A 21425-nucleotide genomic window follows, 5' to 3' on the forward strand; every position below is an offset into this window, starting at 1 on the left:
ATTTTTACATCTGTTACATCCCCTATATCATGACAAGGTGAGCGCATGGTACAATATCTATTTTTATCCATTCATTAAACAGGTAACACAGAAGATTTCACTTCAAAAATACATATTTTACGGAATTTGACTGCTAGAACGGATGCAGGATGCCCTGCTAAGGGGTCCGAAATCAGGCTCTTTGTGAACCCAAGCTTACGCATGTGCACTAACACTGTTGAATTGCTCCAGTGTTTTCGTATCCACCACTGCTATTTGCAGCGAGTTGGATACTAAATTAGCACTGTCAAGAAGCAGTGCTTGTTGAACAGACCCTTATTATCAGTATGCATACAAAAATGACAAGACAAACAGAAAGAAAAAATTGGATGTGCACTAGGTGCTCAGGTAACATGAGATGTACCCTCAGGGAATACCTCAGAGTGGTGAGACATTAAAAAAGTGAAATGAGTGGTTCTATAGTATAAAACACCATCCTTAATCAGGATAAATACTTTCTTCAGTATAAGTCAATGCATGAAAGGTGATCTGTAATAGTGGACATTTTTCACCAAATCTGGGATTTGCAGTGTAACAAGGAGCCTCAATTACATAGCAATGTCTCTAGGAATACCTCCGTGAATGATCACACACAAACTGTCCACCAAGGGTTTGAGAGTAACTAGCTGCACACCACACACCTCTTGTAGTGTTGCTTCAATACTAATCTATCCAAGCACAGTGTCTTTCTATTCTATTCCTTTGAGTTTACCAAGTTCTGGAAAGTGCAGAAGGGATACACAAGAATTCTTGCAAAGGAAAGTAACTGAATTTGATGGTGTTGTTTCAGATTATAGAGTTCAAAGCTGGTAAATGAGAAGTCTTTATTCACACACATGGAATACAGGTCTGTTTTTGTAGAATATGGTAAAAGGATGATTCAAAAGAAAACATCACCTTCCTCCACTTCTATGTAACCCACTGCTTTTGTGCTTTACACCACTGAAATCACAAAGGTGTATTTCCATGTGATGAGCGATTAATGTGCCACAATCCTACTTGGAACCTCATGTTCTTTACTGTGGACTCTGGAGTTGAATATACTTGATATTACACTAGCTGCTCTCACTACAGATTGAACATTGCAGGCAATTGACGTGCTTCTACATTAGAGGTGGGCAATAAGCGGCCCCCCGTCTGTGGTAGAACTACACATCCCAAAATGCCCTGCCACAGTTTTGCTATTTGGTCATGCTAAAACTGTTGCAATGCATGCTGGGATTTGTAGTTCAACAGCTGGAGGGCCGCTTTTTGTCCACCCCTGTTCTACATACTTTTGACCTTTGCAGATAATTGTTTTCCCTCTGTATTTCATGCCAATGTACATTGCAAGTTGAGTTGTCTCGCTCACTTAAATTCTTTCCATATGTGCCCCAAAAATTACACCTCTTTTAAATAGACCAAAATCTCCACTTGTATCCAGGAGTGTAATTAGATTTTTGTGGGCCCATTACCAATAGTTTTGAAGGGATCCAATGCTTCTAGAGAGACTCCTCTCTCTGCAGTGGTTGTTCATTGTATGCCCACTAAGCCTCCAGGCAACACTACAGTTATGCCCCTGCTCACAGACAACTACTCAGTGCTGTGATCAATGTTTACAGGGCTGGACTAGCTTCATGTTGTATGAAACCCTCTCATATTGAGCTCATAGTCCCATCTCCAGATTACACATAGCACCCCCATATTACCCTGCAGTGTACACAGTGCTTCTACAGTGCCCCCATAGTACCCAGTGAGTCCCATAACTTCTGCAGTATACACTGTGCTCCATAATACTCCTCAGCGTGCACACAGCGCCCCTAGATGATGATGTTTCAGGATACATTCCCTGCTTCCAATCTACCCTGAGAGCACAGTTATTTCATGGCCACGCCAGGGCAGTGCTTTCTGGTGTGTGTGTGTGTATGTGTGTGTGTGTACACAGAGCTGACTATCATCAGTTATATGGCTGCTGTGGTTTCCTGGTTCAGGTTGCACATGCACGCTTCTGGGAGGAGCTGGTGAGTATACAGTTGTCCTGGTCACACTACACCGGTAGGGTAGGGTCTGGCACCTGGGTGTACACTCAGCAGCCACAGGTCCAGCAATCCTGTTACAATTCCTGCATGGGGAAGGGAAGGATAGGTCTATCATTGATATCGCTTATATCTGCCGCTGTCCCTTCATTTACATCCGCAAATGCAGCACCCATAGGCTGCTGTATCCCTCTCGGTTGGCACTGGTGATGCATGCGCCAGCCAACAGCCGGGCATGTGCAGTGTTAGCCAAGGAAGAAGCGCGATAGCTTTACAATATCACACTGCTTCCAGCTCTTTGCCAGGTTGGTTATCGTAGCCCATCTCTTGGCAAGAGCAGAACAGTAAATGTGTAAAAATATAAACTTTCACGTTGCGAATATAAGCAAAAAATATTTATCACATCTGCATTGTGATAAATATGCCCCCAACTGATACGGTCCTTTTTCCATAACAACCTCACCTCTGGTAAGCCTCTTTGAGGAACAGAGTTAGCTAAGAAAAAAAAAACAAAAACAAGATAAGGCACCAAACGATGCAAAAGAAATAAAAAACCATCTTAAATATGAAGTATGCTTGTAAAAATGTGATGCTACCATACTGATAAATTTCTACGATCATGGAACGAATAGGCAACTTGTTCGGGACAAGTAAAATTGGTCTTCGACTGAAAACAAGATCTGCCCATCTGGCTTGGTACAAATTTCAGTGGCAACAGAGCAAGAAAGGTATTCAATTATCCATTCTTAAAATGCTCATTTAAACGCAGTTAATGCTTATGAGCACTGAAATGAGTGAGTTAGATTATGTCACCTGTTTCCAGGCTCTGACTGGGCTGCCGGGGAATCGGGTAATTCCTCAGTGGGCCCCACTGTGAATTGGCCACGCCCATTTCTGGGAGGTGGCGGGGCTTGGCGGGCTGGGAACAGGGGGGAGATCGAAGGAGTAAACTGCTATTAGGCCAGGCTGGATTAACAATGGGTCCAGTGAAGCTTCACTGCTCCAGATCCCTGCCCATTCAGTCCCCGTCCCGTACCCGCCCATGGCTAATGAAGATCCGCCCACTTGCGGGATGCCAAAGCTCAGCCCACTTGTGGGTACCCGAAGCTCTGCCCACTCGCGAGTTTACGAACTTGCGACCATTTACCCCCTGCGTCTTGAGTCAGCAGCAGGAACTGAAAAGGCTGCCAGGCATATCTGCACAACACACTGCAGGCAATAGGAAGCTCAGCTCATCTGTCAGGTATGTCTGTGACAACCTGTCATTTTGATTTTGTATTCTTTATAGTAGTACTGTTGGGAAAATGGCCTTTTGGGAATATGGTGCACTAAGAGCATTTTTGTGGTGGCATGTGGGGTATTGTTGTGGGGGGCATGAGGGGTATTTTTGTGTGAGCATGTGAGGTATTTTTGTGGTGCATGTTGGGTATTTTTATAAGGGGCATGTGGGGTATTTTATGTAGTCGTGTGTTGTATTTTTGTGTGGGCATATGGGGTATTTCTATGTAGGCATATAGGGTATTTCTGTGGTGGCATGTGGGATATTTTTGTTTGGGCATATGGGGTATTTCTGTGGTAGCATGTGGGATATTTTTGTGGGGGGCAGCATGTGGGGTACGTTTGTGGGGGCAAATACCAACTGATATTTTTTGTAACAAAAATCATTCTAAATTTTGTTTGTGATCCCAATTAAATGCCGCTTATATTCTTAAGCATTTTGTATGTCTTTGTTTCTTTTTTACAGAATAATTATTTTCCTAAAAAACAGGAAATATTTATTTCTGGTAATAAAATGATTAATTAGAAAGGTAGATGGACAGAGCAGTGGTGCAAGCAATTGGGGTTTCACAGTACCCATAAACCATTCCTGATATTCAGATTTTTTTTTCCAGAAATAGAGCCCCTATGTGGGACCAATAATATGCAATTCTATGAGAGGGGGCAGGGACTAAGGGGTCTATGTACTAAGCCTTGGAGAGAGATAAAGTAGATGGCGATAAAGTACCAACCAATCAGTTCCTAACTGTCACTTTACAGGCTGTTTGAAAAATAACAGGAGCAGACTGGTTGGTACTTTATCTCTCTCCACGGCTTTGTACATAGGGGTCTATGTGCTCATCCCTATCAGCTACATAGCAGGAGAAAAGGGGAGGAGAATGAAAGGAAAGGGATGGATGGGGGGAGGGGGCCTGCTCAGACAGGACCGCCGAGGACTCTGTAAAATCCCCTGTGATTTGTAGCCACGCCCTCTATCGCTTGTCAGGCAGTCATCAAGGCTGTGACTAACCCGACCGGCAGATACATGCAGGGGACTGGAGCAGACTGCACTGAGTGACTGCACACAGTCAGACTGGACTACTGGGTAATAAATCCCAGTAGCCTCTGCAGTGGGATCAGAGGAGCATGTGCTGAGCTCTAAAAGGATGAGCCCATCAAATGCTCCTCTGACCCATGAAGATCAGCAGCAGCACAGCCTCATAGGTGTGGTTCATAGTGAGGCTATGACTGCTGCTTTGCCGGCTGACTGCGGCTGCTGTTGTTTCTGGCGAGTACACTGTAGTGGCATAATGTGTGGGGGCACTACAGTGTGGCATAATGTGTGGGCACTGCAGTGTAGCAGAATGTGTGGGCCTACAGCAGGCATGTGTGGGCATTACAGGTGGCAAAATGTGTGGTAACTACAGTGTGGTATAATGTGGGGGCACTATAGTGTGGAATAATGTGTGGGGCACTACAGGTGGCATAATGTGTGGACACTACAGGTGGCAAAATGTGTGGGCACTACAGTGTGGCATAACGTGGGGGGCAGTACAGTGTGGAATAATGTGGGGGGCACTACAGTGTGGAATAATGTGGGGGGCACTACAGTGTGGAATAGTGTGTGGGCACTACAGGTGGCATAATGTGAGGGGCACTACAGGTGGCATAATGTGAGGGGCACTACAGGTGGCATAATGTGAGGGGCACTACAGGTGGCATAATGTGAGGGGCACTACAGTGTGGCATAATGTGAGGGGCACTACAGTGTGGCATAATGTTAATACATGTGTAGTGGTCTCATTTACCCACAACTGACAAGCATTACAAGGGTTACTGGGTGGCTCACCACCTCCCTGATTCCTCCATTCTTACCATTCCCTCCCTGACTCCTCCATACTCACCATTACCTATCTGTACTACTCCCTTGACCCTTCCATACCAAACACTATCTCTCTGCTGTTTGTACTATCCCTCTGGCCCCTCCATACCAAATACAGCACTGCCTACATGACCCCCCCATGCCCATCACAACTGACCTATCCTACTAATTACTTAAAAATGTTATTGTTACCTGGTTTCCATGTAGATCTAAAACATCAAGATTTTTCAGATTTTCCAAGTTTGATATTTTTTGAATTCTGAAAAACAATTAAGACCAACAAGGTTACAAATATACTAAAGGTAGGAATGGTTTGTTTCAAGGCATCATTTTATTTATTTTTATTACAAGTTTGAGTCTCTCTTACCCGAAATTCTGAAACCCGAAATTATCAAAAAAAATTTGTGCGCCGACTGAGATAGTGACACATTTCCTTTCAGATGGTTCAATGTACACAAACCTTGTATCATGCACAAAAGTATTAAAAATATTGTATAAAATTACCTTCATACTATGTGTATAAAGGTGTATATGAAATATAAATGCATTAAATGTTGAGACTTGGGTACCATACCAAAGATTATGGCATGCAAATATTCCAAAAAAAGGAAAAATCAGAAATTCTAAATATTTCTGGTCCCAAGCATTTTGGGAATGGGAAACTCAAGTTGTACTGCTAATAAACCAACCATGAAAAAAAATAAAACGGTTTATTGACCATGTATAAATGTCTCCTTATTTACTGCATCTAATTTTCCCCATATAACATTTCCACGATGTAGCGTTTATAGGCTTTATTTATGAAGCAGCGGCGTCTTCATGGAGGGTTGCAGGTGAAAATTGAATACGGCACCCAGAGTCATTGTATAGCCCTGTAACCCGCCAGGAAGCTTCATAAATAATGCCCTCTGGCTCTACATATAGAATTATTCAAGGTTTGGAAAGGCGCACTGAACAAGTAGACACTACCGTACATACATAGACTGCAGCTATACCATTAACAAGCATATCGTTTTATCCAGTTATTGCTATAAAGTGGACAAAAGGGGGAAATTCAATTCAATGCGATGTTGAATAGTAGCAGGAGGGAGCTCCCGCAGCTATTCACCGCGCTGTTTGGGCGCGCTAAGGATTTCTTCTCACATCCCCCGGGGGATGCGAGGAGAAATCCGACCAAAGTGCTAACAGCCGCGCGCCCGGCACTTTGGTCAGAGAATGCCGGTTAACGCGCCTTAACACCCTTATTAAGGCGCGATAACTGGCATTTTCTGACCACACAGCGCACTGAATTGAATTGCTCCGGGAGCTCGCTCCCGGCGCTATTCAATTCGCGTTGAATTGAATCGCCCCCAAAGTGTCTTATTATCATAAGCTTTTAAATATGTATTAGTCATTAAGGAAATTATGTATATTAGTTCAATTAACAAAGATATGCTTACACATATGCATGTATACTTATACCTGTTCTTTCCAAGCATCAGGACGCGCAAGGATTTTAAAGAGGAAAGCCCACTTATTTCTTCTATTTGGTTATCATACAGATCTAAAAATATGAGACGCTGAAGACTTGAAATGTTCTGGATTTTTTTTATAAAGTTATGTTGTAAATATAATAACCGTAGTTGTTCTTCACCTTCTATTACAGGGACAGCGGTCAGATTTTGCCTATAAAAAAAAAAATATATACATATTTTAACAATACTTTTATGGATATAAAGCACATAAATAATCAAGCTATTGTAGCCTCAGAAAAATATGAGATATGGTAAGAACTTACCTTTGTTATCTCTATTTCTACAAAGTCCATAGGGTTCCACAGGATACCTTGGGGTATAGGTGATGACGTCAGGCATCGGGTACCATAGAGTTAACTTTTCAGCCTCCCAGGATGCATCAGGGTCCCCCTCCTATACCCCGCATCTCACCAGAGCAGACGGAAAAAACGGTCACCAGAGTAAAGCCCATCTGCAGCACAGGTGCGACAGGGCGGCAGTCCTGTGGAACCCTATGGACTTCGTAGAAATAGAGATAACAAAGGTAAGTTCTTACCATATCTTATATTTTCTACATCAGGGTCCATAGGGTATCCACAGGATACCTTGGGGATGTCCCAAAGCAGTATCCTTTAAGGGTGGGGAAGCTCCTGTGCTGAAAGGAGAATCCGCCGCCCGAAGGAAGCATCCTGAGAGGCAAAGGTGTCAAAAGCGTAATACCTCACAAAGGTATGAACAGAGGACCACGTGGCAGCCTTGCAGATCTAGACTGCAGAGGCACCACGTCGAGCTGCCCACGAAGGACCCACAGACCTAGTGGAATGAGCCCTCACAGAGGATGAAACCGGAAGGCCTTCACGAAGATAAGCTTCTGAAATTGCCATACGAATCCAACCTGCCAAAGTTTGCTTTGAAGCAGGACAACCTTTTTTACGGCAGCCAGAGGACAAACAAGGCGTCCGACTTCCTAAAAGAAGAAGTGCGGTCAACATAAATCCTTAAGGCCTGCACAACATCCAAAGTGGCCTCACCCACTGAAAGATAAGGTGAATTAAAAGCCGACACAACGATGTCCTCGTTGATGTGGAAACTTGAAACCACTTTAGGAAGGAATCCAGGACGAGTGCACAGCACCGCCCTGTTCCTATGAAAAATCAGAAAAGGAGGTCTACAGGAGAGAGCCCCTAAGTCAGAAACACGTCTGGCCGAAGCAATGGCCAGAAGGAATATTGTTTTAGCTGTAAGCCATTTAAGGTCCACTGAGGTCGAACAGCGGTCCCTGGAGAGCTCTCAGGACCACAGCCAAATCCCAAGGAGCCACCGGTGGAACAAAAGGTGGCTGAATGCGAAGAACACCTTGCATAAAGGTACGCACATCAGGGAGCGCAGCAATCCTATGATGGAACCAGACTGACAGGGCAGACACCTGCACCTTCAGGGAAGCAAGGCGAAGCCCATGGCCTAGGCCAGCCTGTAGGAAAGCCAACACTCTAGAGAGGCAGAACTCCCGAGGGGCATAACCTCTAGGTCAACACCACTGGAAGAACGTATGCCACACACAATGGTATACTCTTGCAGAGGATGGCTTCCGAGCTCTTAGCATGGTTTGCACCACAGAGCCGGAAAACCCCCTGGACCTTAACATGGCAGTCTCAACAGCCACGCCATCAAAGACAGCCGAGTCAGGTCCGGGTGAAGACAAGGACCCTGTGACAGCAGGTCCGGCCGCAGTGGCAACCGCAGAGGAACGTCCACTGGCAGACTCTGGAGGTCCAAGAACCAGTGCCGTCTGGGCCACTCGAGAGTTATCAACAGGAGCGTTGCTCCTTCCTGTTTGAATTTCCGGATTACCCGCGGAAGAAGGGAAAACGGAGGAAAGAGGTAGGCAAACTGGAACGTCCACTGGACGGACAGAGCATCCGCCAGAAACGCCTTTTCGTCTCTTGTTCGAGACCCGTACACCGGCAACTTGTTGTTGTGCCGGGACGCCATGAGGTCTATCTCTGGAAGACCCCACCTGTCCACCAGAAGTTGAAAGACGTCCTGGTGCAAAGACCATTCTCCCAGATGTACGTCCTGCCGGCTGAGAAAATCCGCTTCCCAGAAAAGGACTCCTGGGATGAACACCGCTGATAGAGCCGGGAGATTGCGCTCTGCCCAGACCAGGAGGCGGGACACTTCTGCGAGTGGCGCCCGACTTCGGGTTCCTCCTAGTCGATTTATGTAGGCCACGGTGGTGGCGTTGTCTGACTGGACCTGCACGGGGTGACCTTGGAGAACCCGATGTGCCTGCTGGAGAGCATTGAACACAGGGCCTGATTTAGAGCCGCTCGCTAGCGGCAGTACGCTCGTTCCGAGCGATGTTCGCTCATCTGCGCATGCGTGCGGTTTTTAGTATGCATGCGCGAACCAGTCAGTGTGGCCGAAAATCGTTTGTACGCTATATAGCGAGTGCCTGCTATTTTGAGTGACAGAATAAGGCGTATGTGGGTGGTAACAGGGAAGGTGCTTGAAAACCGGGGAGTGGAATTCGAACACAGGCGTGCTTAAAGGTCAAAATGGGAGTTTTAAGGGAGTGCCTAATTAATACAGCAGCGTCATTGACCACGTCACTTGGTTTTTTTTAACTCAGAACTGCTCGCAAAATAGCGGTTGAACAACCCAACCACAAGAATAGCGAGCAGTTCATACGCTGTACGATGTACTCGATTAATCTAATAAATAGCGGACATGACGTATGGTGCGAGCGGCAAGGGGGCGTTTTTATCAAATAAACGAGCGTATGTTTTGCGCGCTCGTTCAGACTTAGAGGTGGGAACAGACTGCAATTTGCGAAGGGATCATTTGAATAGCCACCCCTTGTTTTTGAACGAACGACCGCAAATAGCGAACGGCTCTGAATCAGGCCCACTGTGCGGAGTTCCAAGATGTTTATTGGAAGCTCCTTTTCTGCCTGAGTCCACCTGCCCTGGAACAAGTGTGGACCTGTGACTGCTCCCCAGCCCTGGAGACTGGCGTCTGTTGTTAAGAGGACCCAGTTCACCACCCAAAATGGTCGACCCTTGTTGAGGTGGGTCATCTGCAACCACCAGGCTAGAGACAGGCGAACCCCCGAAGTGAGCACCATCGTCTGGGACTTTAGACTCTGAGACAGTCCATTCCATTTGGACAGGATCAATTGCTGCAGAGGTCTGGAGTGAAACTGGGCATATTCCACCATGTCGAATACTGACACCATGGAGCCCAGCAACCGCATCGCCGAGTGCACAGACACTCGGCGACCCTGCAGACAACTGCGCACCCTCAATTGCAAAGCAGAGATCTTTTCCTCCGTAACAAAGATCCGCTGCTGCCTGGAGTCCAACAAGGCCCCGAGGTGCAGTATCCTCTGAGACGGGGTCAGGGTGGACTTTTGCCAGTTTATCAACCAGCCATGACGCTGCAGCACTACAATTGTCAGGTCCAGATGGCGTAGAAGGAGCTCTGGAGACCCTGCCAACAACAAAAGGTCGTCCAGATACGGCAACATTCGGAGCTGTCGCCAGTCCAAAAGGCAGCGCCCGGAACTGGAAATGTTCGTTGCGGATTGCAAACCTGAGGTATTGCTGATGGCGCAAAAGAATAGGGACATGTAGGTAAGCGTCCTGAATGTCCAATGACACCATGTAATCCCCAGGATCCAGCGCCAGAATAATGGACCGAAGGGTCTCCATCCGAAACCGAGGCACCCTCAAGGACTTGTTGAGGACCTTGAGGTTGAGTATTGGACGGTAAGACCCATTGGGTTTCTGCACCAAAAACAGATTGGAATTGAAACCCTGGCCCCTCTGGGAAAATGGAACAGGCACTATAACTCCAGCCTGGAGCATAGTGTGCAAAACCTTCCGCAGTTCCAAGGATTTGTTCCGGTCTAGTGGAAGGCCTGTGGTGAAGAACGGGATGGAGGCCTGTGCCGAAAGGAGAGTGCACACCCGTGAGAAACCACCTTGTGAACCCAGGTGTCCGTCGTAGTTATCGACCAACACTGGACGAACTGAAGCAGGCGGCCTCCCACTTGGGGATCCCCCAAAGGGAGGCCCAGACCGTCAGGCCGCAGGCTTGTCATCTGACTTAGGGGCCGGACGTCTGGTACTTCAGGCCTGTTTCCTGGGCTTGGCCGATTTCTTGGGCCCAGCCTGTCGGGGAAAAGACTGTGCTTTAGGTCTACCCTGGGCACTGTAAGGCAGAAAGGACGACGTACCAGAACTTGAAGGGACCGTAGCAGACGGGAGACATGCAAATTTGGCTGCTGCCAGCGTAGCTACAATTTTGTCCAGATCCGGACCAAATAGGACTTCTCCATTAAAAGGCAAACCTTCTAAGCCCTTTTTGGAATCAGCGTCCGCTTTCCAAGATCGCAAACCATAAGGTGCGATGAGCAGCAACAGCTGCAGAAGAAATCCTAAAGGTGAGGATACTGATATCCAAGGCCGCTTCATTGATGTAAGTGGCCGAGTCCCGGAGAGTTCCCACCAACTCGGCCTGTTCAGCCGAACAGTCAGAGTCGTCCCCCCCCCCCCCTGCAAGGGAATAAATGGACTTTAGGCAGATTTCCACCTCGCGGGCTCCTGTGAAACCTGGGGAGGGGAAATAGATAGACTGTGAGGTACCATCAGTTGTCTTGGGAAACTCTGCATGGGTGACGACACCCCTGACTGCTAGGACAATCCCATCTGGGAGGTGGCGGAGCTAACTGGCCCTCTAGGGTTGTAAGCGCCTTAGCGAAACAAGCCCAGGGAGGTTCCTGTACCGGACCCGTGACAGTAATTGGCTGCGCCAATTAATAACACTGCCGACATAGCCCCTCCGCGTTACCCTCCCCCTCCGCTATTGGTACATTGCACTTAGTACACATAAGCTGGAGAGGAAATTCACTCTCAGACATGATGGGAAGTATGTGACCCCTCTCACTGATACTTGTTAGTATAGTGGGAGAAACACCCTGCAATCACCGCACCACAAGGGCTTTAACACAGTAAGAGCAGGGACAGTAAAATGGCTGACAGTAGAAAGTGAAAGTACAGGCAGCAGCGCTAGCAGAAGTCACATACAATGCAGAAGAAATTAATCCCTGCACTATCAGCGCTGTTTCTCAACTACACAGACACAGAGTCTGGTAGGACACAGCGCTGCATACACTGACCTTAAGCCAATGGAGGAGAGGTATGCCGGGGGACCAAGACCGCGATGCCACCGATCAGCAGCTTCCAGCAGCGTTCACCATGCTTTGCAAAGATGGCCACCGAGGAGCAGAGAGGAGGCCGGCCTGGGGGAGGAGCGCTGCCACAGGACCAATTAGCAGCGCAGAGAGGGCTGTGTGCAGCGGGGGAGGCGCCGGCTGTATACAGGGAAGGAGCTCTCCCCTGGCATGCAATTAACCCCTGGGACGCCGCAGCGCTTGCCACTCAGCTGCGGCCCGCTGTCCCAGGGGGACAGTGGAAGCGCAGGTTAGTACCTGGCTCCATGCTGTAGCCAGTCCCCAGGGAACCCACTGCCTGGGGAATGTGGACCATGTTCTCAGCAGGGACCCACCGCGGGACCCCCGCTGCTTACCTGCTCCCCTTAGATCCGGCCATGGTCCGAAGTATCTGGGGTCATCCCTAGCCGTTACCCCAGACACTTACCAGCATCCCCTGATCAGTACCGGCGTTCTGGTACCGGCGGGGTGTAGGGGAGACTGCATGGACGTCAGCAGTGACTGTCCATGCTGTACTCCCAGATGTGCAGCCACAGCTGCCTTGAAAGAAACTTCAGGGGCTATTCTTAGCCCCCCTCTAAACAGGTGCTCCGACTCCGAGCCGGGCACCAACGAAAACTGAGATGCCTTGGCTCGGGGGCGGGGTATAGGAGGGGGACCCTGATGCATCCCGGGAGGCTGAAAAGTTAACTCTATGGTGCCCAATGCCTGATGTCATCACCTATACCCCAAGGTATCCTGTGGATACCCTATGGACCCTGATGTAGAAAGTATGTTACGTCTACTTTCATATTTCTCCCAGGTAGCAATTTCATCTCCATTAGCAAAGTGTGTCCCTGCTTACTGTATATGCCCAATATATGGTCTACAGTAGATATTGCAAAATCACAACACGAAATGAACTACCTGAAAGCCAGTGACATTAGCTCGAACGCTGTACTTTGCAAGGGCAAAAAGAGAAAATAAATCCTTTTTTATGATACTAGTGTATTGGTTATAATAATTGAAACTTAGCTTTTATTATTACCTACTTGTATAAAATAAATATTAATGAATTTATGGGGCGAAAATCTTAAAATTGTGATAGTCTTTGAAGATATAATAATCAATGTATCTAGGGATTCCCCTCCGGTCACAAACATTAAATTGGTTTGCTACAAATTCACATATTCTCCTTAACTGAAATAAGGAATCTGTCAAGTTCTTCCAAGATCATAAATATAGGGTATGGAATAAGAAAAGCATGTATTATTCGGACAGGGATAGAATTATTGCAAATCTCCCATGAGGTAAGTAATATTGTATAAATTGCACAAAATATAATGTGTTCAAATATTCACCTCCATGTAGAATATATTCATATGCGTCTAATAATACAGAATCTGTTCATAACTGTTGATAGAAGCATATGATTCATTGCACATATCCCAATTAACAGCAGCATTTCTCTTTTTTATCTCCTGTTTTTGTATAAATCCAGTGTTATAATAATTTTACTACATTAATATTGATATTTTTATCACTTAGTTTATATAAGCTTTATGCTGTCTGAAACTGTACACAAATACTGGATTGATGCTTTCTACTATTCTCACTATTAAATAAATATAGGCTTAAGGACATGTCAATCAGCAAATAAAGCTTCATACTAGCTAAGATATAAGGGACTTTGATTGGCCCATAACTCTGTCAATCTAAATGATGACTGACTCGATTGGTTGCCAATAGATCTTAAGCAGGACACTAAGAATGGGGGATCAGGTGACTTGTGAACAAGCCTAATGGCGAAACGCGCGTCAACAACTCACCTCCCATCATTGGCTCAATCAGCTGACCGGCAGACATGCAGACAGACTCCCTGCTGCACGCTAACTCCTAGCCCCCACGCTGACATTCAGCTACATGCGGTCATCCAGCACTATACGTACTTGGTAAACAGGGCAGCGTCCTGACTCTCCTTGCATGCGGGGGATATGAATGCTCAACACAGCTGACGTGGGATCCTATTACCCGGCACAGTCTGGATACATGGGCAGTATCTTTCACATGTTACAACACTTACTTTTTGCTTCTTTCTGGTGGCGGTTTTGACTGGTCTGGGTGAATTTAACTCCTACAATACCAATTGGCACCAGGGATTACATAACTCCCACTAAAAAGACCTTTAACAAACCACGACTGTACTATATTTTCTATAGACCCAAGCTTCCTCACTCTCTCATCACCAGTTCAATATGTAGGAATGGAATAACAGGTAAAAGCAGAAGTGGGGAACGCTTAAAGTGTCTTACTAACCTCATTCATGAAAAAAATTACATTTATTATGACCTGCCTGACACCATGTTAATAATGGAGATAATGATGTGTTGATTAATATGTTACATGTAATAGGATAGATTTGTCTTTGCGGACCGTCTTACCTTTATATCAACAGACATTTATTCTCTTATCTCCTATATTGATCATTAGATTTTGCAAAGATATTCTCAGAAATTCAATGTGATATGTACAGCTGATTAGAGTGAATTAAATAGGGGCTGATTAAGCAGCAAGACCTTGCAAGGTATAAGTATTGTTGTTATTATACAGATTGACACTACAAATTTATATTGCTGCTAACAGGAATAAGTGCAACATTGAGGACATATGTTCCATACCTCATATTGACCCTACATCACGATTATAAGGCATATGTGCAATATAATTTGATGAAGTGATATTTTCCAGGGATCTGTGCAATATTGAAGAGAGCAACAAATATTATCAGGGATATGTGCAATATTAAGGACATGTGCAATTTGCTGACTACATACTACTGTCTTATGGAATATGTGCAATATAATAATGATCTCATCATCTAACGATTTACAGGGAATTGTGCAATAACTGAGGCTCTATGTTTTGTGCAATTTACTGACTCTATATTACTGCCCAACGGGATATGTGCAATAAGATTGAATACAGTGATGATTCCTTGCGTCTCTACTCATGATTCTCTGCTGGAGCAGACATGTGTAAACAGTTACTAGATTGCAAATAAATGGCTGTAACTGTTTATGCTGCTACCATATGGATATGTGCAATGAATCAGATACTGCTATCAAAGGGGACAAACGCAACACTATGGATAGTCTAGTGTTGTCAGATGTATATGAACATACAGTATGTTAAGTGGAGATGAATATCTAATCTATCATATTGTATGTAAACAATATAACATTTCTACCTCTTGGGAGATGTGCAGTAATCCAATACCTTGACTATATGCTGCTGTTAATTGGGATATGTGCAATGAATCATATGCTGCTATCAACAGGGATGATTACAATATTATGAACAGATTCTGTATTATTAGACGCATATGAATATATTCTACACGGAGGTGAATATATGAACACATTAAAATATATGCAATTTATACAATATTACTATCTCATGGGAGATTTGCAATAATTCTATCCCTGTCTGAATAATACATGCTTTTCTTATTCCATACCCTATATTTATGATCTTGTAAGAACTTGACAGATTCCTTATTTCAGTTAAGGAGAATATGTGAATTTGTATCATAGCAAACTAATTTACTGTTTATGACCGGAGGGGAATCCCTAGATATTATATCAACAAAGACTATCACAATTTTAAGATTTTTACCCAATAAATTCATTAATATTTATTTTATACAAGCAGGTTATAATAAAAGCTGTTTTAATAATTATAACCGATACACTAGTATCATATAAGAGTGCCCCAAAAAAGGATTTTTTTCTCTTTTTGCCCTTGCAAAGTACTACAATAGATATACAAGTATATTAATTCCAGGGAGCACCACCAACACTTTATTATCAACATGGACATGAACCCAGAATAAAAATGTTTACATTTGGTCAATAGATAAATTAATATTATTAATACTATTGCTGTGCAAGGTCCCATTTCCCATTCCCCTTTTCCCTTTCAATATATTCGCTCTAATGCTTCAGATACAACCATTGAAAGCAGTTTAATAATTTAGGACCTCATTGGAGTGATTGTGCTTGTATATTCAACATATTAAAACAGGCAAAACTCTTATACCAGAGATTCCCAAACTCGGTCCTCAAGGAACCTTAACAGTCCATGTTTTAAGGATATCCATGCTTGACCAGAGGTAACATAATTAGTACCTCAGCTAATTTGATTTAACCACCTGTGCTCAACCATGGATATCTCTAAAACCTGAACTGTTAGGGTGCCTTGAGGACTGCATTTGGGATCGCAGCCCAACTTCTACCTAACAAGATCAGATGCTGAGGGCTATACATGACCAGCGGAGTAACTAAGGGGGGGTCGGGTGGGGTGCGTGCCCTGAGCTCCGGCGGACTGGCGCCAAGGGGGCTCGCCGCTGGACAACCTCCAGGTCAGAGGTTCGTGTGTAGTGTGGACCGCAGTGAGTGCTGTCCGCACTACACAGTAAAACAAACACACAGCCGCCAGCACCGGGTAGTACACTCGTACTACCCAGCGGCAGTGTGTATGTTTTAGCAGCCAATGAGAGTCAGACAGACTCTCATTGGCTGCTGCACCCAGGGCCGGAGGCGGGCTGACTCCGCCTTCCGGCTTCCGCACTGGGTGAAGGGAGAGACATCATGACATCTCTCCCATAGTGCCGAGCAGGAGGACGGAGGAGTGGACAGCGGCAGGCATTCAGGTAAGTGTAATTTTGTCTGCCTCTGTGTGTCTGCTTGTTTTAGTTGTAAAGGCACTACTACTGGGGTCCCTGTATAGTGAACACTGCATAGCAGGCACCATAAAAGGGGCACTACTGGGGCACTATATTGGGCACTGCATATTGGGCACCACTAGGGACACTGCATAAGGGGCACTGTATAAGGGGCACTGCATAGAGGACACTATAAAAGGGGCATGACATAAGGGGCACTATATATTAGGCACAGCATAAGGGGCATTACTGAGGGCACTATATATTGGGCACTGCATAAGGAGCACTGCTGGGGGCACTATATATTGGGCACTGCATAACGGGTATTGCGGGGGCACTGCGTAATGTGCACTACTACTGGGGACATTGCATAAGGGGCACTACTACTAGGGGCATTGCATATTGGGCATTACAACAGGGGCACTACTACTGGGGGCATTAAGGTGTATATGAATTGGAAAGGAATGCTCCCAGAGTTAAGAAAAATGGTGGTGTGTCATGTTGACACGCCCCATTTTCAGTGGCCACACCCACTTTTCAGCACGCGAACATAGGGGAGAGGGGCTCCATTTTTCATCTTGCCCTGGGATCCAAATACCCTAGTTATGCCACCGCACATGACTTTAGGTTTAATGCTCTATTGTTTATGAATTTATTTATTATTTGATCTTTATCAAGCACCGTAAAATAATAGGGAGCGGGTGCTAAATAGAGGGTAATGCGCATGTGGGCGGTCCAATAATTTACTATGGGACTATTCACTTCAAAGGCTACAGCATAACATACATTCAGGGGTGTTACAAACCATTCTGCCCCTTGAAACACAACGCTTACTTTGCCTGCTGGAATAACAGCATATATTCTAAGCAAACTTTTACATATTAAACATAGGTTATAACATATTATCCACTTATATCATAATAGACTACATAATATACTACAAGCATCAGCAGGGGACTAATAAATAAGCACTGGATAGTTTGGCAAGAGGGGTTATGGGAAGATGTTTCCACATGTTTAATCTGCCTATGAGTCATTACAATAATTTGCTACGCATTACATTAGTTCATTTCAACCACGGTTTCATTGTTACCTTTCTAAATTAAGTTTATCGGAGCTGACAGCTTTCTCCTCTGCAGTACGATGCACAATAAGACATCCTGGATCTGATCTTGGCAAGTTTCTCAAACAATGGAAATTGTCTATTTAAAAATAAAGCTAAATCAGTAAATGTGACATACAATTATGTGAACATGACTCACTTTGTAGGAGATAAAAATCAAAATGCATATCGACAAGGTAAGCCCCCTCCCCCAATCCCGCTCCTTAATTTAAAGGAGAAGACACAAAATATTTTTTTCCAAAACTTATTGCGTCTATTTAAATGTATCCAAGTTGCTTGAATGGGCTATAGCTATTGACTTTTGTGTGACTATGATATCACTGCATACAGATGTGTCCACATACATCTATCTCCATGCGCTACAAGTTGTTCCACACATAACGCGGGAGCTCCGCGTGACTTGGTAGCGCCGAGCGTCTTTTGTGCAACTTTTTTTACCTTCAAATGCATCTTATTTGCACAGTGATGCGAATAGATAGCATAAGCAGCTTCTGATTAAAATGATACGCAGCATGCCTATGTTCTGTGAGCGAGTGCGGGCGTATCTGCATGCTAAACGCTACGTTACAGTGTTACAGCCGCTGACAGCTGACACTGTAACGTATCGCGAATAAGACGCATTTCAAGGTAAAAAAGTTGCACAATAGATGCTCGGTGCTACAGAGCCATGCCACGTCATGGCACGACTAGGGCTGTTTAACGTGCAAGGAAGCTAGATGTATGAGGACACATCTGTATACCGTTTAGATTGATATTTCTGAACCTGAAGATAACAAACATCATTATCTTTCCCCTATGCACTCCCTTGATTGCCTTCATTCTGGTACATACAATGCTTTTTATACACATTTCAAATATTGTTTACTTTAAACTAGCTCTGCATACCCTACAGGTCACCTGCAGCTCCTCGGTGGCCAGTTTTCTTGATTATTACTTCTGATCCCAATATAGTTTTTGCGTTCATTTTAGTTTACAAAGATATATTACAGAAAAAAAAGACACTGCTTCACTTAAGTTTTTTTATTGGCAATATAACAACTGTTCAGCTATTTGTGTCTGTTGGCAATCTTGCAACATCAGAATAATACATGTTAAGCTCATATGCCCTCATCTAGCAGAACTAATGTCTGGGACTGTTATTTATAGAATAGTACTGCTCTGCTCCCACCTTCCAATGCACTAACAGGAGAAGGTAATTTTCCATCCAGTGAATCTGACACATTGGGCTTACCATGTATTCAGATCTCGGACTGCTGCAGCCAATATGGGTAGCAAGTGGGGTTTAATATTTAATTTGGGTGGACATCTATCTTTAAGCCTTCTGTCTACACAACAGAAAGGTGTTATTGTATCACTAGGAATACCACCGTTCTTAAAAACAAAAATGTGTTTTAAGGGTACTATCCAGGATTACTCTATTTTTCATTCCATCTAACAGTTTGACACCCAATACAAGTGGGGTGGTCAGGTCATGACAGGAATGGGTGTGGTATATGAGTTAGACAATCAGAATGTTGACACAAGTTTCAACATTGTATGAATGTAGTCATTCTTTATGTCAACGGTTCTTCATGTCGACATTCACAATGTCATTATGTATGTCAATAGGCTAAATTAAATTGTTTTGCTCTTCTTCGTATCCGACAGGAGTGATTCAATTGTTGCATCTGTCGAGCGCAATCAGCTGCTGACACACCAAATGGGCAAAAAGTGGCCTGTTTGGGCGCTCAAACGGCACTATTCGCGATCACGTCCAGCACTTTGGTCGGGGGTAGCCGTTTTACGTGGCTAAACCAGACCTCTATGGGCGCGATCAGCGCGATAACAGGCATAAATTGAATAGCGCCCCTCGATCTCCTGTCACTTTAGATGGGAGATCGGGCGCGCTAAAACAACTGAATACCGCCCAATGTGTGAATGTTGACAATGATATCTAACCCTAACCGCATCCAAACGCTAAAATGTTGGTAATGCAGACATGCACAATGTCGACATTTTGTCAATGTTGACATTTTGCACATTGACATTATGAACAAAGTTGTCGACATTCAGATCCGGTCGACATTCCGAATGCAGACAATAGGACTGCATACCACAGGTACAGTTTTCATTATACTCCCCAACTCCAATTGTTTTGACAAATCCGATTCATATATATTATTTTTACACTTTATTGTTCCCAGAAAACTCTGTTTCTTTCTTGATAAACGCTTGACCCACCTTTTGATTGATATGGATCCTCATGGTTGTTATTTGTACTGGCAGAATGGGAGACAGATCTGGACCTGCTTTTAGTGGATATATGACCTGGAAGTTCTCCAAATGCTCCCAATGACATCGACTCCCTTCCATATCTAGGAGCAGAGCCAAAAACCTCAGTAACATTAGAAGTCAACGGGATATAGGACTGTTTATTCCGATTCACTGGACTTGAATGTCTTCCATCTGGTCAGGGATACACATTAAAAAAGGAAAGTACAGAGACAATGATTATGTGAAAAAAAATTACAGGCAATGACAAACAATGCCAATCGTTCTGCTAAGACATGCTTCACACAATGCGTAGAACACCATGGTTCAGGGGGCTAAAGTGGTCTGTTAACTCGAGAATCTGATTTGTAGGGGTCAATCTGAGCTTTTAGAAATACATGTCTCTATCAAAGCTAATTTTGTATGCTTCAAAAGACCACTAAAACCTAAAATTGAAATCAGACATGGATACCATTGAGGTACAGTGTTCAGGGTTTACTTTTTAATATCTACAGTGGAATGTCTGGTAAAATATTACCTACCAACTGCATTACATACATATGTAGCTACTCCCACATGTTTAGGACAATGACCTGATGAAATCTCATACAGGTCGAAAAGTTGATTGTACAGTTATCCAAATCCTGTGACATCATTGGCCCAACCCTCTGTAGGAAGCAACCAATCCAGACAAGAGATTCTGCAAAGCAACTCTTCCCATCTGCCTGATTAATCAGTGAAGACCCTCCCTCCTAACATGGCAGCCTGCAGCATAGGAGGGTCAGGTTATGGTGGACCTATTTAATCAAGTACTGTATAAACACTGAAAAATAAAAATAAATAGATTTAGGCGCCAAATACTATGCTTACGTGTCAAAAACTTGATGCTGCTCCCTCACAAGGGGTAGTCAGCCCCTCTAAATTAGCATGTAGAGAAAAACAAATAAAAACAGGGAGAGCGCACTCAAACTTTGAAATAATTACATTTCAATAATTGTGCCTCCACTAATCTGTAGACACAATAGAAATTATTAATTACAATCTAAATCAGCCAATGATAAATACATGAAATCTTGTTTAATAAACTGTAATACATAAATTAAAAATAAAAACCCTCATACCTGAGGTATACAGTCAGGAAGCAGACAGTCGAAATGCCGACACCCCGGGAGGGTTAGGCTAGGGAAAGGGGGGGGGTTAGGGTTAGGCACCCCCGGGGGGAGGTTAGGTTTAGGCACCCCTCTGGGAGGATTAGGTTTAGGGTGCGGGGAGGGGGGGTTAGGTTTAGGCACCCCTGGGGGGGAGGTTAGGATTAGGCACTTGGGGGAGGTTAGGGTTAGGCACCCCTAAAGGAGGGTTAGGGGTGGATAAGGTTAGGTATAGATGAGATACTTACCGTGTCGGGATCTAATCCTGTCGAGCTTCCGG

At 44.6% G+C, this 21425-nt stretch overlaps 1 protein-coding gene across 3 annotated transcripts in view; it reads right to left on the bottom strand.

Annotated features, from left to right (window-relative positions):
* The window catches only part of LRRC49 (leucine rich repeat containing 49), a 167527-nt gene that overhangs the window by 110796 nt on the left and 35306 nt on the right, over positions 1 to 21425 (bottom strand). For 2 of the 3 annotated variants that reach the window (XM_088443365.1, XM_088443355.1), the window contains exons 4-7: positions 19968 to 20192; positions 17718 to 17826; positions 6655 to 6858; positions 5386 to 5452 (exon numbers count right to left, since the gene is read on the bottom strand). In XM_088443365.1, the coding sequence (XP_088299491.1) occupies positions 5386 to 5452; positions 6655 to 6858; positions 17718 to 17826; positions 19968 to 20192 (605 nt within the window). The remainder of the gene's footprint in view (positions 1 to 5385; positions 5453 to 6654; positions 6859 to 17717; positions 17827 to 19967; positions 20193 to 21425) is intronic. The other variant, XM_088443375.1, reaches the window with a different exon arrangement.

This window comes from Taudactylus pleione, unplaced genomic scaffold (assembly GCF_031769625.1).
Source record: "Taudactylus pleione unplaced genomic scaffold, aTauple2 ptg000019l, whole genome shotgun sequence".
In the NCBI taxonomy this organism is placed as follows: Eukaryota; Metazoa; Chordata; class Amphibia; order Anura; family Myobatrachidae; genus Taudactylus; species Taudactylus pleione.